The sequence below is a fragment of the Pleurodeles waltl genome, chromosome 2_2 (genome assembly GCF_031143425.1).
Source record: "Pleurodeles waltl isolate 20211129_DDA chromosome 2_2, aPleWal1.hap1.20221129, whole genome shotgun sequence".
Lineage (NCBI taxonomy): Eukaryota > Metazoa > Chordata > Amphibia > Caudata > Salamandridae > Pleurodeles > Pleurodeles waltl.
The window spans coordinates 847,389,041-847,407,769 of record NC_090439.1 but is presented as its reverse complement, the minus strand read 5'-3'; the positions used below and the strand labels follow the sequence as shown (position 1 = coordinate 847,407,769).

Below are 18,729 nucleotides of genomic sequence, written 5' to 3'. Positions count from 1 at the left end.
TAAGGACTAAGTATATAGCGCAGATTCCTGCTAGCTAAAGTGCCAAAGGGAAAAGTAGGGGGCGTGCGGCAGCCAGATAAGGGTTCACCTTCAGTGCTGTTCTATGAGCCACTGCTATATGGATGCTTTGGTTCCTGGATTCCTGGGCTCTAGCTCTATCATTGTGGCTACACTGCCAGCTGTCATGCCTTAGGCATCTGCTGACTGGGCTGGATATGACCATGTTAGTTCATCCTAACTTGCTTTTCAAGTCACTGTGGTTCTGTTGTCTGTGGATGTGTGTTCCTTCCTGGACCCTACTGACTTCGAACCTGGAAATAACTTACAGAAACCCTAACCTTTTGATTCGGCCCCTTTGTTATTTAGCTTTTGGTTTTTATTTGATTTTGTTGTCTACATGTTTTTTTAATTGGCATGCTTTTAACATGGCTTTCATCTGCTTTTATTATTAAAGTACATTTACATTTTAGATTTACAATTGTTTAACCCTTATACCTTAGGCTAGGTTTTATGCCTTTTAGTTTAAATTAAATATCCCATGGCCAAGGGGAGTGTGTGGTGAAGCACGTTAGGGCCCACACAGGGTCTCCTTATAAGATCGCACATTTTAGCTTGGCATCTTTTTGGTGATTTTTTACATGGTTTTACACTAATACGATAATGTACAGAGAAGACTCTGTACATGGAGCCTATTCCTTCTAAGCGCTGCTGCCATTCAGTCTGTACAAGCCTAGGCACACAGAGCGCAAGGACCTTGGATCATGTTTGTCTGTTGGCGACAACTCTGAAATTGCAGACAAATCATCAGCTCTGCACCTCTGACACAATGTGATATCAACAGTGCTTTCATTATATAAACTGCCTCTGTGCTACATTCGGCGAGAAGCATTACTGCTGGGATTATCCTGGAACGTGATGCTATGAGATCAAGATGTAGCTCTGCAGGCTCTGACCTCCATCCTACAAAGTACGATAACCTGCACTACACAAGACCAACTTTCTGGCTTCCTCGTACATTTTACCCAATTATGGAGTGTTAGTATATCCCAATTGATCTGGCAGAGGACAATCCCACTATGCTCTCAATAGTGTAGGTAGTAACGGATAGGAGTGTATCAACACAGTAACATTATTGTGTTGAAGTCTTTATCTTTTTTACCATCCTTGAAATGCTTTATTTTGTCTGCCTAATAATCGCATCACTTGCTTTATTTTACACGAATATGACTGTTTCAATAAATGTTTGAAAAGCCATTTTCGTATCTTTCTTGTGTCTTACCTTGAGCATGCAAAGTGACAGCGAAAGGGTAGTTCTGTTTCCACAATTTTCCTTGGGAATCCGAGCAGTCATGTTCGAGGCTGCCAATACCATCTGGTACTCTGGTAAGTTCAGGGATCAGAAGAGGCATTGTGAGCTACCTAGGAATTGTGTCAACATCTCCCAATAGTATAAAGAGACTAAGGGCCTGATTTAGAGTTTGGCAAAGGGGATTAGTCCATCACAAACGTTACAGATATCCCGTCCACCATACTAAAATCCCATTAATGCCTATGGGAAAAGTAATATTATGGACAGGACATCTGTCACGTCTGTGACAGAGTTACCCGTCTGCCAAACTCTAAATCCGGCCCTACATCCCTATACCCTGTAGTTTATGTTGACACCATACACAGTCCTCCTTAATTCATAGGAACCGTATAAAGGGGAGTGGGAGGAGGTGTGGAGGGAGAGGAGGAGGCAACAGTGGTGGAGGGGAGGTGCCCTCATCATGACAGTGATGCATTTGAGGCGCCCGTTCCGAGGGATAGTTTGAAGCCCAAAGGCTTATCAAGGATCCAACCAGTGCTAAGATGGATGTGTATTCGCTGCTGACTGGCGTTAAGCTCCTCCTATAGGTGCTGCAGTATCGCCTGCTCGGATTCCTCCGAAACAGTGGAAGATGCACCTGTGGATGGCACCTTTCTTGGAGCTGACCTTTGGCTGCAGTGCCGAGGTTGATTTTGAGTACAGTGGCTTTGACTCTAAATCAGTTATTGTCAATTACGAAATAGCTTTCAACGTCGTTCTTGGTGCCAGTGCCGTGTCGGCTGTTGAGGCGGATAGGCAAAGCTTAGAGGCCGACTTCAGAGCCAAAGTATAGGCGAGTGCCAGGTCAGAACTCTCTACTCTATACCGACCCAGTCCTTGCAGCAGTGGTGACCTAGGGGCCTCATTAGTACTTTGGGCGCGCAAGGCTCTGACCTCCTTAGGGGGTAAATGATGGCAAGGAGTTGTGTTGGTACACAATGCAATCACCTTGGACTGTCTTTGTAACAGCGGGGTCTCTTTTTCCTCCACACAGTCAGAACTCTCAACTGATGAGAGCTCCTCGACTTCACTGACGGCAGTCTCCTGCTGCTAGTCGCCTTTGATGTCTTTGTCCCCAAAGAGTTTGGGGGTGTCCTCCTGCTGTTAGTGCGCCATGGAGGCTGAGGCAATGTGACAGACTTCTCAGTTCTGAAGAGTTTTTTTTATTGCTGAATGCGAGACAGGCTGCACAGGAGGCTTCTTGAAGGTCTGGAGACAAGCAGAAGCTGCACACTAGATATAAATCAATAAAATTTGTGAGCGCGCTACTCACCCGTGAGGGTCTCAAGGCGCGGAGAGGGGGTGACGGGGGGGGGCATGGAGGGTCACTGATCGAACATCCATGTCTTGAGGTTCTTTCTGAAGACCAGTAGGTCTTTGGTTTTGCGAAGGTCGGCGGGGAGGGAGTTCCAGGTTTTGGGGGGCGAGGTAGGAGAAAGACCTGCCTCCTGTGGTGGTGCGTTGGATGCGGGGGACTGTGGCTAGGGCGAGGTCAGCTGATCGGAGGTTGCGTGTGGAAGTTAACTCTTTCATTGAGGTAGGTTGGGCCGGTGTTGTGGGATATAAGTTTGTCCTCAGGGACTTTGAATGACACCAGGGGCAAAAACGGAACAGAGTTCTTTCCATGCTGAGACCATTCTCAAGAGTCAAAATGGTCCAGATGAGGCCTGCGAGGTGAGGGCCCGAGCAGGTCTACGAATAAGGTTTTCGATGTGTGGAGTTAAAGGGAGTATGTGATAGGAGAATCCAAACGTGCAATTGTTACTCTTCTGGCACAGAACGGATCTAAGCAGCCCCACAATAACAGAGAGAGGGGTCAAACTGGAGCTCAAAGGGGCATATCTGAACCAGATGGCGGAGAAATGCAAATCTAACAATGGAGACAATGCCAATCCACATTACCAGCAACAGGTGGTGTCAATGCACATTGTGACTCAGAAAGACTTCTTAGGAGAAAAAACATTATGCTCAAGTCCGAGCCCTACACTAGATGGCAGAAGTATTCAAAGCATGTGTATCTACTACTACACATCACAAACAGGGCCATTATCAGAGATAACATTTTTTAAAAAGGTTGCCTGTTTGTTTGGACCTTCACTTTGGAAAATGCAATCTTTTACCTTCACTTCAAGATATGGGGAATGATTTTCACTCTATAAATAACAGGTATTCTGGAGTCCTAACCTGCTGCCGGAATATGCTATATTTATGACTATCCGTGAAGATTTTACAACACAGAACACTGCTTGCATAGTAAACAAGCATTTTCAACGCATTTGTTCGAGTTAGAGCTATTAGCGTTGTAAAGCAAAAAAAACACGCAGCGCGATCGCGCTATGTAAAATGCAGCGTGATCGCGCTGCGTGGAAAATAGACAGATAAAGTAGTCTGGACCCAAAGACTGAAAACATCGAGCCTCGTATGTTTTTAGTACTTTACCGGTGCTGTGTAGGTGGGCTAAACACCGGAAAAGGCATGACGTATGCATGCCTTTCACAAATGAAAGCAAGCGGATTTTAAAAGGCAAGCCCACGAACCAATGTAAGTGACTGACGTGGCATGGGCGTGGTTTAAAGCCCAAAGAGAGATAACAGAATGGACGGAGCGCTTAGCGCTCGCCCATAAAAAAGGAGTAGTAGTTAGTGTATTAGCTAAACCTACCACACTGTATTTAAACTTAACACCTCTACATCATGGCAGTAACCAAAGTGTGGCATATGATCAGCAAAGTAGGACTCACCATAAACACCACAGCGGGTGCTTAGTTTATATTTCTTCCAACTTCGCTTGTCCAGCACCAGTAAATCCTACCAGTCTCACTGCAACTAGAGGCCGGGACATGCTGCAGCATACCCAGAAAAATATGATTGAGTATGGATGAAAAATTAGCAGTAAGAAACTAGTTACCTACCTATAACAATAGTTTTGCGACTTTCAGACTCACATGCTGTTCATTTTTCTGTTAACGAGTGGTTGGACATGGAATAATTTGAAAACAAAACCAAGGTCCTATTTTTGGGTGGTTGGCCAAAGGTGGAGCCATCCTGTCCGTAATAAGATCAACTATACGCCCACAATGCCTCAGTACGTGACCACCATATTTCCACTCACTTTTTCCTCGTTCTGTGTGATGTATGTATTATTACCTGTGACTCTGGAACATTTTCAATCGATAAAAACTATTGGTAAATGTAAGTAACTGATTTTTTTTATACAATCAACCCATTCTAGATTTGCATGCTGTGTACTGATTATGCAGCAGTATTCCTCAAGGCTGCATAGTAGCAAACACATTTGTAACACCATCTGTCCACTCAAGCTTCTTTCTCACAAGTTGGGGAGGAAGCAAAAAAAACAAAAAAGGAGAGCAGGCAAAAAAGAGGGAGATAATAGTGGGAGGGGGGGTTTACATTTCATCCAGAACTTGAACATATATAACTACATACAAGTTAAAAGTTTTTATCTTTGAAATACTGTAGAACAGTGTTTTGTAATAGTGTGCACAGATGCCCATGTAGTACCGGGACCTATGTCTTCAAATGAAATTAAGCCAATGTAAACAAAAGAACCTAATTTTGGTGTGGTTTGACAGCGTATCTGCTGCCAGGTGTAATCTAATCAACGTAAAAAGAGCTTTCATGAGTACTCCAGAGAGGGGCTTTGGCAATCTATAACCCAACCTTAAATATTCTCGTTGAGTGTGCTGTAAGTTCACTACTAAGATTTTACTTGCCAGTAACCTCGTTTCATAGTTTCCAGAGACCACACTGCAAGGGTTGCTTTTGTCACTTGCAAGTAACGCCTTACTTCCACTCATACTTCAAGCATGTGCAATGCTTTATTTGTTGGAACTGTAAGTAAATAGTCTGATTTACATGGAAATTAAATATCCCCTTGCGAAAGAATGATGGGTTTGTGTTCATGACTACTCTGTCCTTAAGCATTTGCAAATGAGGCTGTTTAACCATAAGTGTCTATATGTTACCCAAGCTATGTAAGACAATTTAAAATACCCTAAATGTAAGATGATTTATTGTGGACCTGTGAATTAGTTCAAAATGTGGTAGCATTAGCGTACTAACAACAAGACTGTAATTTTAAACTGGGAGCTTTGCAGAGGGAAGTTCTACAAGGAAAGTTGCACATATAACTATTATACATTTGGACCTAATATATTTTCTGTATTCTTATATAGCCATCTATTGTATTTCAAAGCTGCATATAGCTATATTAATTTAATATTCAATTCAACTCAATTCAATTAGTTTATTGTAAAATATATTAAAACCATGTAATGAATTCTTCACATTCTGATATAAAAGGAAAATGTATAAAGTGAAGACCACAAAAACATATACAATAAAAGAATTGTAAAATTAAGCAGGATGAAAAGCCCAAAAGTCTCAGTTCAACTTCAGGTCCAAACTCACCTAGTAGACAAATCACAGTGAATAGGGGTAATTAAAACCTGGCTCTGTTGTCCTCGATCAGGACAAAATCACATCTATAATTTTAACCATTATCTATAGAGCATCAGCACTTAAAGCAAACATGCTATCCAATAAATGCTAAGGTATTGAATGACTGTACTCTCATCATTCAACTTCCTTGTTAATTGTTACAATACCATCCTGAAACAAGTTGTTTTCATTTAACCATGTAACATTTTGGTGTGTTGTGGAGGTTTCTTGTTTTCTTTAAATAATCCATGCTTTTGGCTGATAAGATTAGGTGCCCACATTCATCTGCCAACTTGAGACTATTGGGCTCTGGGTGCCATAACTTGCTTCTCTGCCCTTAACAAGGTATCGTACACAAGAACAAATCCTCTGAAGTCAGCAAACTCATCCACAAAGCCCCTCAAGGTTCATCACTCAGCCCCACCCTCTTCAACATGCATTCGTGATCCCTTTGGCCAATGTTATCTGCACACATGACTTCAACATCCTCTCCTATGCAGTTCACATCCAAACCACACTACTTCGCTCAGACAAGACCCCCAACACAAGACAGACGTTCACCGCCTCCATGACCAAGCTTGATGAGAGCCAACTGTCTCCAGCTCAACATGGACAAGAGAGTAGTAGTGATCTTTGGCAAGAACAACTCACCATGGGACTCCAACTGGTGGCTGGGCGAACTCGGACCCACACCCACAACCCATACCAAGAAACTCAGAATGATCACAGACGACACACTGGACATGACTGCACAAGTCAGTCAGTCATATCTATAGTCGGCAGATAAATTTAGCCATAAAAGTAAACACAATAACAATTTCACAATCCATAAAAATCCAACTCCGAGAACAGATTGTAAATCACAGTTTCAATGCCACAATACAAATTCTATTTCACAGTTAAAATAGCTTTGAATTCTGCAAACACACTGCATGTCTCAAAAAAGCAGCAATAGAGCAGCAAACAACTTGATTAGGAAGCAACTGTAAAAAATAATGTGCAGGTTTACTGTTAGACCTGGCATCCTTGGCGTGGTCTCCCCTGTCTTTTTTGCCTCTACGTCCCATGTTTTGACTGTGTGTTGGACACTTTTTGCTGTTTTTCTTACTCTGGGCACTTTTACCACTGCTGACCAATGCTAAAGTGCAAGTGCTCCGTGTGTAAAATGTATGTGTAATTGGCTTTTCCAAGATTGCCATATTTTATTTACGTTGTAAATCCCTAGTAAAGTGCACTAGAACGGTCCAAGGCTTGTAAATCAAATGATACTAGTGGGGCTGCAGCACTGGTTATGCCACCCACATGAATAGCCCTCTAAGCATGTCTCAGACCTGGCACTGCAGTGTCCATGTGTGCAGTCTTGCCAATTCAACCTTCCCTTTTTATACATGTAAGGCACCCCTAGGATAGGCCCTAGGTAGCCCGATGGGCAGGGCGCAGTGGATGTTAAAGGTGGGACATCTACGGATGTGTTTTACATGTCCTAACAGTGAAATACTGCCAAATTTGATTTTCACTGTTGCAAGGTCTATCTCTCCCATAGGTTAACATGGGGGCTGTCTTTAAATATCTTTTAAGTGCACAGAAATTGAGTTTGGTGTCTCTGAACTCACAATTTAAAATTACATCTTGTGGTAAAGTTGTTTTTTAAATTGTCAGTTTGAAAATGCCACTTTTAGAAAGTATGCATTTTCTTGCTTAAACCATTCTGTGACTGACTGCTTGTATATTCCCTGTCTGGGTCAGACGGACAGTTGGGATCGTTGTGAATCCCCTATAGACAGTGACCTAAAGGGAGCTGGGGTGTAGCCTGCATTTCCTGCATAGGCTAGCTGGGCTAGAATGGAGGGAGGAGTGGTCACTCACACCTGAATGGGCTGTGCCTGCCCTCACACAATGCAGTCTCCAACCCCCTGGTGTGTGTCTGGGGCAAGGCCTGGGCAAGGCAGGATCTTGTGAACAACATAGACTTTCCATTGAAGATTGCCTACTTGAAAGGCAGAAAAGGGTATAAGTAGTGGACCCAAAACCCCAGATTTTCAGATTACGTCTTGAGCCAAGAGGAACCTCTGCCAAGGAGAAGAGCTGAAAAGCTGGAGGAGTACCTCCCATTTGCCTGTGACTGTGCTTTGTTGGATTGGCCTGCAGCTGCTGCTACTGCCAGACAGCTGCTTCTGCCTGAGAGAGGACAAAGACTGGACTTTGTGGTATATTCCTGCCTGTGAGGACTCTCTAAGGGCTTGGAATGAGCTTGCCTCCTGTTTTGAAGTCTCAGGGCCATCAAAGACTTCCTCTGCCAGCACCTGGACTCTCCTTGATGAGACTCCTGCCCTACCAAGTGGTGCCCTATCCAGTCCCTAGGCCCCTGAAAGGTGAAGCTGGTAGAACAAGGACTGAAATCCACACACAGGACGCCGGGCAGGGGAACTTTTGACGCACCACCTGCATCGTGGCTGTAAAAACTACGCGCCACCCACCTCATGGCTGAAATCGACACACCACCTGCATCACGGCTAGAAAAATAACACAAACACTCGTTTGCAGCAGCTGAAAACAACACAAGCCCCATGCAGCGCGGTTTTCCATCACAGTGCGGCCGGATTTTTCACGCATCGTTGCTAGGTGTGAAAATCAAAGTGAACCTGCACGGATCTGAGGTGCCCCGTCCGGAAATCGATGCATCACTCTCTTGTTGATTGGGGTGGAGAAACAATGCATTGCCTCCTGACAGGAGAAGAAACAATGCATAGCCTCACTTGCGAGTAAGGAATCAACGAATCGCTGGCTTTTCCAAAGCACGCTCGCAGGTTTTATTTTTGACGCAAACAAGGTACTTTGTGTAACAACAACGTTTCCATTGTTTTCTGTGGATTAAGACTCTTTTTTACTTTAACAATTCATATCTTGATTTGCGTATGTTGGATTTTTGTCATTTTGGTTTTGTTTGATTTAGATAAATATTAGCTATTTTTCTAAACTCGTGTGGTGTCTATTTTGTAGTGTTTGCACGGTATTACTGTGTGTGTTGGTACAAATACTTTATACATTGCCTTTGAGATAAGTCTGACTGATTGTGCCAAGCTACCAAGGCGGTGAGCAAGGGTTATCCAAGTGTGTATCTCCATTGCCTTGACTAGAGTGAGGGTCCCTGCTTGGACAGAATGCAAACTGACTGCCAACCAGAGACACCATTTCTAACAATTACATTAAAAAAAAACATTTTATTAAGAGTTAGAACAAGATATTGATGAGTAACATGCCTAAAAAGTAAAGTGAAACAGTGTCAGAGGTGAAACTTAATTGCACGGAAATGGACAGATCGACGCTGCATCATTTTTGCTCAAGGGAAAGCCAAATAACCCATTATACTGCCTAACCGAAATCTCATCAATAACTGTCTTTCCCACTGAATATGAATCATGGAAAGATAAAAGACTAGGGCCAGGGAGAGTCTAGCAGATTAAATACGCTTGCACAGAGAGTTTGACCCTTTCTACCTTTGCCCTGTTGTTCTTCACCCACTCCTAATAACACTCCTTAACCCAGTCTGTGTCTTCTGGAGTTACTTTAGTTGGTGAAGAATACAAGTTAGGTTGCCCCAGTTTCTTACATAATTGCTTCACATGCTTAAACCACTAGGTTTTATACTCCAGGTCACAATATAAACAGTCCTCAAAGATGTCCCTGTTTAGTGTGGCAAGTCTATTAGACCATACTGACAGCCACACAGGGGGACTGCACAAGTCAAGTCAATCACTGCATCCTGCTTCCACGCCCAGAAGATGCTGAGGAAAACTTTCAAATGGCTCTCAGGCAATACAGGAGAAACTGTCACTAACGCCCTAGTCACCCAACAAGTTGGAATATGGGAGCACCCTATACGCTGAGATCACCAAGCAACTCACAAAAAGTCTTAAGACTATCCAGAACTTGGCAGCCAGACTCATCCCCAATCTCCCAGAGAGAACTCACATTACACCACACCTCAGGAACTATACTGGCTTCAGATACGCAAACATGCTTAGTTCAAACTCCTCACACACATTCAAGGCACTCTACAACTCAGGCCCCACCTACCTGTAGTTTCACACCTCCTTTCACCAACCATCCAGTCACCTCTGCTTGGCAGGACCCCTACTCACAACCATCCCACACATACACAGAACCAGAGCAGGAGGACGAGTGTTCACTTACTTTGTTCCTAAAGCGTGGAATGACCTCCATCTCCACATCAGAGCCTCCTCCTTTCTTCTTGACTTCCGCAAGAAGCTGAAGACTTGTTTTTTTACTAACCAATCTACCATAGGTAGGAATAGGCCCACATTCCTACTCAGGGCCGGGATACCCTTGCAAGTGATGGGGCACTTCACAAATACACATAACATAACACACAATTGTGGCAGATTTAAAAAATAGGATTCTTGGAACAAAAGAAAGCCACCCTATGAAAATAAACAAACATATTAGTATTTACTAATGGATCCTAGATGTGAATAGGGAGATGATACTGCACAGAACAGAAGCTAGGTGGATTGAAAATTGAGAGCAGTTGAAAGGGGATTTGATATGGAACAGGAACTTCAATATGTCTTAGGAGTTTAATCAAATTTTTATGGGAAAATAGGTTTACCTTTTCAAGTAGCCTAACATGGCATATAATTAGCAAGAAGCAAAGCTAACCTCAAAACTGAATAATGAAAGGTTGGCCATATTTCAGTTTACTATGGGTAAATATTACTTTGGTATCAAGTTATCATAGATTATCTCTCAAGGAAACATTTGGTATATAAACTAGTGATTCGACTTAATAGAGACAGAATATGACTTTCTGTTAAGAAGAGGGGTATTTGGGGTAGGTTGTACCATACGTAATTCCTTATATGCGATTAAGATGAGAATGATTGTTCATATAAAATGAATAGGGAATCCTCCCACCGCTCCCAACCTCACTTTCTTTTCTGCTTAATGAATTACACTTTGGACTACACCGGAATTATAGATTTGACAACTCTTCCCTCACTGTTTTGTTGGACCTATATCTAATGCTGTAGTGTGGTGTGATACAATTCACTGTATATACTGTTATGTTTACCTCTATCCGGCCCTTGGTTTCACAGTCGTAGGGGTAATTTGGTGAATTTACAATTATGAAAACAGGAACATCTAAGATTTACAGGTTACCAGAGTTCTTGAAAAAATGAGTTATACTAATTCTGTCTATTCTGTCTATCTCCGATTATCTTTTCCCCTTTGAGCACTTTGGGCCTGATTCCTAGATTGGCGGGCGGCAGTCGCCGCCCGCCAAGCGGGAACCGCCAGAAGACCGTACCGCGGTCAAAAGACCGCGGCGGTCATTCTGACTTTCCCGCTGGGCTGGCAGGCGACCGCCAAAAGGCCGCCCGCCCGCCCAGTGGGAAAGCACCAGCAACGAGGAAGCCGGCTCCGAATGGAGCCGGCGGAGTTGCTGGTGTGCGACGGGTGCAGTTGCACCCGTCGCGATTTTCAGTGTCTGCTAGGCAGACACTGAAAATCAATGTGGGGCCCTGTCAGGGGGCCCCTGCAGTGCCCATGCCATTGGCATGGGCACTGCAGGGGCCCCCAGGGGCCCCACGACACCCGTTACCGCCATCCTGTTCCTCAGGATGGCGGTAAGGGGGTCGGAATCCCCATGGCGGCGCTGGATGATTCCCTGAAGCAGCGGGAAACCGGCGGGACACCGCCGGTTTTCCGTTTCTGACCGCGGCCTTACCGCCGCGGTCAGAATGCCCCCAGAAGCACCGCCAGCCTGTTGGCGGTGCTTCCTCCGTCACCTGCCCTGGCGGTCATAGACCGCCAGGGTAGGAATGACCCCCTTTATTTCTCTGGAAGGGTGCCCACACAATACAGAGTGATTATCAATTGAACTGGGATTTAGACTAGCTGGACATATGTTTGGAATGCGCATCAACCATTTAGGCCTTGCTGATGGGTATTTTGTTCACCGATATATATTGGTGATCATCAGATGCATGACTTGAGTTTCTTACTCATTGACACATTCCATTTACTTATCCGCGGATTTGATTTTTAATCTAGTGTAATGTTCCTGGACCAGCTCAAGATGACAGCTACACTTTCACTGCGAACAACAAAGGTTACTGATATACTGAAAGATTATCAGATGCTTGACTTGTTTTGCACACCCATGAGAGGCAGTCCTTTCACTTTTTTTGAGGTTTTGGAAATTTCAAGATGGTGGTTACAGTTTTGACTATAAACAATTTGTTCTATTACTGGTTCCCGTTCTCCACTTGGTTTAAAAATAGTGCATACACAGGAAGCTAGTGACTCGCAGAATGATATGGTGTGATGGCTGGTAGTACCTTTCTTGTTTGCCACTGTGACAGAGACTATGGGGGTCATTATGACCCCAGCGGTCAGAGATAATGTGGCGGTAGTACCGCTAAAAGGCTGGCCACATTATGACATTGGCGGGTTGGCTGAAGCCAACTCGCCAATGTACCACTCCGACCACCATGGCGGTAGCAGCCCGGCGGCCACTATTGTACTGACGGCGGTATCATGACCCTGCCTACCGCCGTGGTTTCCGTGGCGTTCGTAACACCACGAAAACCATGGTGGTAGGCCCTATCAGTGACAGGGAATTCCTTCCCTGTCACTGATAGAAGACTCCCAAACACTCCCCAGATGCCCCCCACAGCCCCCTTCATCCACGCTCCCTCCCTCTTCCCCCTTACACACACACACGCAAACATACACTCATTCACACAGACATACACGCATATATACACGCATGCATTCATTCATGCACACATATCCACATTTACACAGACACGCATTCTATTTCCATTCATAGACCCACTCACACACATGCATAAACGCACGCAAACACTAAACACACTCGTATTCATGCACACACTCACACATACATGCACCCCCCCACACACAACACCCACCTCCCCGCCATTAATGTAATGAGGGCCTATGTGTTTTCGTTATAGTTGTTAATTATTCGTTTTTTGCTATTATTTTTTACAGAGGCTTTGATGCACTGGGTGACTCATACTAGAGCCCCTTCTCATTAACTTATGGACATTATTTTGCATGAGGTAAAAGGAACATGCAAAGCAGGAATAATGGAGGTCTTAGCTTTCTTTTACTCTGATTATCAATGTGACAATCTTCTAACATACAGATGTAGGGAACTTTATATAATTTCTCTTATATTTAGATCAGATACTCATATAACGTATACGTTGGACACCCTCTATCTTTTTGCAAAAAGCTAGTTTTTTGGTCTTAGATATGTAAGTATGTGAAGTATGGATGTGACATTGTGGGGATTTTGGCTTTTACGCTTAGGTGCCAAGGAAAAGAGAATGGATACATATTGATTTTGGTTGGGACTTATGGACAGCTATTGGGGCTACCTTTGATTCTTTGATTGTGTACACCTAGGGTGCGGTTCTGACTTTCTTTCAGTTGTGGTGTTTTCTTAGATAGTGGCACTTTGGTGATAAACTTGTGGGACGCATGAGAACATGGCTGGTTCATCACAACTTAGTGAGTGCTGTTTTAATAAACTGTGCCTTTCGTGATTTGAATTTGTTACTGTTTTGAAACTGTTACTTTATTGGAAGACTATAATATTCAGAACTTATGACGTGAGCTGAATCGGTTATAGCATATTTTTTAAGGTGTGCCTTTCATTAACAGTAAACAATCATGAATTTATTTATATTCACTTTTGAGACTGACTCCAAACGCATAGCTTCATTGTAGAATTTGTAACCTACCTTATGGCTGTGGATACAATAATTACACACAGTTATTAACATTGCGTGAATCTTGTAATGAGTATGTAAGGGTATCCTACGTGGAGTATGTTATTGGTGCACCATAATTGGGTATTCTGTACATTCACAGGGGATTCGGTTTTCAATGGGAATATTTTTGTCTGTTTTATGCACTACAGTTCATTTGTTTCAAATATCACAATATAAGATCTGTCACGTCTGGATGTAGGATCTGCACCTATACATGAGACCTTGTTAAGGGCATTTCATTTATGTGTAGTTTTTAGCACTGAGCAAGTCTTGGTGACGAAGCCAGATGAAAAGTGTTGGCTTGAAGCATTTTATATGAACAAAACAGAACAAAGAATACCTCCTTGAAGAATAATCTACAATAATTTGCTCAAGCTCCCTTGTGTGCTAGAAAGGACTTTAAATTAGGTATTGCTGAGCCCTTGCTTGTATCTAGTTCTGCTAAAAAAAATGTATTTCCTTGAGATAATACAGGGACATCTTTTACAAACAATGTAAACACCAACTGGTGCATAAACTAATAATTTAGTTGATACTCTCCTGATATAGATAGTAGTTGGGCATGATCTACCCTCATGAAATCTTTGGTGCGACACCTGATGTTTGCTATAATAATTCTATGCAATAAACATATGTTATAATTCACTAGCGCTGTTGGTCAGAGTTGATTTCCATTCGAATCTGAGTTTGCTCACATGTTATGTGGTCTGGGGCTGTAAGATGGAGTCACTGTGCATGAACCAGGTAGGTCCTGGCCTCCTGTTCTGTCCCTTTCATAAAGGACTATATTGCTGCCTGACTGCTGTCAATAAGAGTAGTTGCTGGCTCCTTTATTTGTTGCTGATGCAAGTAACCGTGTTGGTTTAATTTATTGGCTAGCTCTCCACATTCTAAAGGTTCCCATAGACTGGAGGGCTCGCAGTTTCATTATCATTCTTCATCCTTCTTAATGAGTCATCCAAATAATTGTTCACCATGGAATAACATGTCATCTATGTTAGCTTGGACTTTGGGTTTAAAATCTGACTCTCAGGTCAAGCTTGAATTCTGACCTTGGTTCTGGTATTTAACTTGCAAAGGCTGCCGCATCAACAGATAATCTGAGACATATATTGGTGATGGTTGTGCCTTTCAATACAATCATGTTTACTTTTCGTTATCAGGCAGATGTGCAATAGCTTTTGAATTTGCTCCCATTGCATGGTTCTGGCACTTATCTGTCAGCTTGCCATTGGTTGCCACATAAAGTGTTGGTTTGAGAAATTGACTGGCAATGGTTTTGCCTTCCCATACTTTCACCTATGTTCTCATATTTATCAGGAAGATGCTGTAGAGCTTGCAAACGTCTTCACATTGCTGATGGTCACATCCCCTAAAAAGAGCTTAGACGAATTCACTGCAGGTTTTTCTGTCTTTACTAAAAGCATGAAGTATTTTCCTTTCCTTTCTCTGGTGGGGGTCTAGAAGCTGCTGTTGCATTCTTGGACCTTGGACCTTTTCCTTGCTCTTCCTATAATTTGAGTGCCTGCTTCCCTGCATGACTTATTATAACAAGAGACTTAGGCAGAGGGCGTATGTGTTTCTTCTATTCCAGGTTTAAATGTCTTGGCAGTTAGTGGATTATAACAAACCTCCCTACCTCTCTGTATTACACAAGGTAACATAGCTATTCTATTCTCTGCTTGGTGTGCAGTTTTTTCAAAAGCAAGCATGTCTAATCCTGGTGTTCTTTTATTTGCATTCCAGAAGCATTTTCAGTTCTTTTCACCACCACATGGTTAATGGACATTATCTTTTGGAGGTGAAGACCATTTTGATTACATTTATTCTCTGGTTATGGGTTGTCAGCATTTACATCAGTTACATTAGTTCTTCCACGCCCTTGTGTGCAGGGAGTGGAAGGTCTTATCGGTCCTCTGTGTGAGGAGGCACCACATGATCTCCCTGCAGGTCACCGTCTTCATGCTCTGTGTAATGAAAGGACGATACTGAATTGGCTGCACATATAGGACTTTTGACTCCTACATCTCTTGCTTTTGTTTTTCTTTGTTTCCTTAAACGATTATAAATCCTTGTCAAAAAATTATTTTTATTTTTAGCAACTTACATTTTTCGATGTCTGTGCTTCTTTTTTCTCCCCGGAAACTTATGGTCAAAGTTTGAACATTGAGTCCTGCGACAGCCACTGCAAGGATCTAAGGTATATTCCCCTAAGGATCCTTCATGCTCTTTCAACTTTTGCAGTGCACTCGCTGCTTTTAGATTATTCTGACCACGGTCTTGTGGTCTTTGGCACCTTTTAAATTGGATCCGGAAGGCACTTTTTGTTTACTAAAGGAGCAAAGCTTCTCTTTATGCTTTTCGACCATCTGTTTTGTTTTCAACGTCATATGTGGTATTTTTATAAAGTCCAATTTTGTCAACTTTAAAGGCCAATTAGTAAAATGGATTGCCTATTTAGGACTTTTTTTGAGACCACAAAATGTCTTTTGGGATGGTTTTTGGTGGGAAATGCTAGCAAACACCACTGTGACTTGAGTCTGATCCCTTCTTATCAGAGGCCAGACTCGTTTTCACAAATCTCTGTTATTATGACACATGACTTTAACCCCTGATCACAACAAAAAATCTCTCAGAAAGTGTATGGAACAGGATCAAACTGACAAGCCTAGGAAAAAAGCAAAATGTAAAATGTCTCCAAATAATTAATGTAAAAAATTAAATACATTGGTAATAAAAATGGTTTACTGTGAAACATTTGCAGGTTTCAAAAGGTGCAATATTTTCTTGCATTTTCAATGGATGTGTTAATCATCTATACCTTTTGACATCAGTGAAATGGTTGTTATTAATGACTTTTCTGCTTCTTATTTTGCTACATCCAAAGTAAGATTTTAGTAACAGGAGAATGTTAGAAGCTACACCACAATAAATTCAAAACTTCAACGTAACCACTATTTCAAGTAATTGAAAATGCATATTTTATATAAACCATGTACAAAGCAAAAATAAAAAATATATAAATAAGTTTTACCTGTAAAATGCCTTCCTCCAAATTTTGCCAGTTCAGAAAATTTCCCCTTGCGTCGTACAAGGCTGCCATAAACTGAAGCTGAGTGTTCTGCCAATGTAAGAAAGAATTACTTAAACTGCAGAAATACAAAAGTCTGGTTCTTTTGCCATTTTGTGCCGGACATCAACCCATATCATACTATATTATGTCACTGTGTTGTTAAATTACAGTTTCCAAAGTAAGAGTGTTTTTGTTTTGCTAATAACATTGGCTTTGTTTGATAAATCTGAATGTATATTCCCAAAAATATCTATGAATTTACCTTCACTCCTAAATAAAAAGTTTTGTGCAGAACCTTCATGTGGGGCCAAGAGAAAAGCAAGACTTCCAAAAAAATGTGTTACCATGTTAAACACCATAAGAAGCTTTGCGTTCTGATACAGAGCAAATGGCAGAACAAAATTAGCCAAAATTAGCAGAAAGCCAGACCTTTACTCAGAAAGTGGGTTTTTGTAATGTGGTGTAGACCTGTTCGATTGCTTTCGAGAAATGAGCATTAAACGGGGCTTGGTTGGCATGAAAGGATTGAAACGTTAGGTATATCTGGCATGTTGGTGTCCAAAGATACTTTGATTGGCAACTTTAGTCAATCCTGATTTGCTGGCCACAACATGGACAATATGGTGAGGCAGCGATACGGACTCAGACACGGTCCCTGCGTCCTAAAAAATTAATTAGAAAAATATAACTGGGCAGGGCAAGCACACCTTGACCCCTAGGGATGTGAGAGAGGGTCCCAAAGGGATGTTCCCTTGAGTGGTTGGCCTCAACATGGACAAGAAGGGTGTAGCCACCCTCAGGGACAGTAGTCAAAGGCTACTGCCCTCTGACCCGCGAGAAACACCCCTAAATCATGTATTTAAGGGCTTCCCTGAACCCAGCTCACCAGATGTATGGCGACCTGACAAGAAGAACAAGGACTGCATAGCTGAAAACCCCAGCAGAGAAGAAGGAAGACGACAACTGACTTGGCCCCAGCCCTACTGGCTTGTCTCCTGCTTCAAAGAACCTGCACAAACACAGCGACGCATCCAGCGGGACCAGTGACCTCTGGCAAGCTACAGAGGACTGCCCTGCACCCAAAAGGACCAAGAACTCCCCTGAACACCTGCCCTGTTCCAGAAGAAACAACACCCAAGGACTCCAACACCACTCCAAATGTGTGAGTCCTGAACACTCTGCACCCGATGCCCACGGCCCGTGTCCAAGTGGCCCAACCAGCTAGACAGGACCCCCAGGAGGTACTGAGCAAGTGCCCACCCGGGGTTGACCTCTCCACGACGCCGCCTGCAGAGGGCATCCCGAGGACCCCCCTGACCGCGAAAGCTCTGCTCTGGAGAAGCAACGTTCAAGCAGGCGGGCCTCCTCCCTGTCCAACCTGTGGTTTGCCCGAGGCAACCTCCTGGACCTCGCCTGCAGCATCTGAGCGACCCCCGGGTGCCCTCATAGATAATCATTGAAGACCCAATGCTTTGTTTGCACCCTGCACCCGACCGCCCCAGTGCAGGCTGAGGGTGTATGTTTGGTGCCTACTTGTGGCCTCCCCTCTAAACACCCCAAGTCTGCCCTCCGAAGACACGGGTACTTACCTAACTGCAGATCTGAAACCGAATGCCCCCAGTCTCCATAACAGCCCATGTCAATTTTGCCTACACTTGGACCTCTGCACCCGACCGGGCCCGTGTTGCTGGTAGTGGTTGTTTGGAGTTAACTTGAACCCCGACCTGTGGACTTCTTAACCCTCGGAGACTGGAACTGTAAGTGTTATACTTACCTGCAAATCGATCTAACTTTTCAATATTTCGAAAACTGTATAACATATCAATTTCAAACAAAGTACTATTGATACATGGGTGAAATACAGATCTATTGGAGTACTTACCTGCAACATGAATCTTGTGGCTCTAAAAATAAAGTAAGGAAATATATGTTTGCTAAATTAAAAACCTTTCGTCTGGAGTTAAGTCACTGAGTGCGTGCTTCTTATATTGTCTGTGTTTGTACAACAAATGCTTTGCACTA

The 18,729-nt window shown here is 43.1% G+C and overlaps 1 protein-coding gene across 2 annotated transcripts in view; it reads right to left on the bottom strand.

Moving 5' to 3' along the window:
- The window catches only part of TMEM67 (transmembrane protein 67), a 663,651-nt gene that overhangs the window by 465,908 nt on the left and 179,014 nt on the right, over positions 1-18,729 (bottom strand). For both annotated transcript variants that reach the window (XM_069220469.1, XM_069220470.1), the window contains exon 10: positions 16,669-16,755. In XM_069220469.1, coding sequence (XP_069076570.1) covers positions 16,669-16,755 — 87 coding nt within the window. The remainder of the gene's footprint in view (positions 1-16,668; positions 16,756-18,729) is intronic.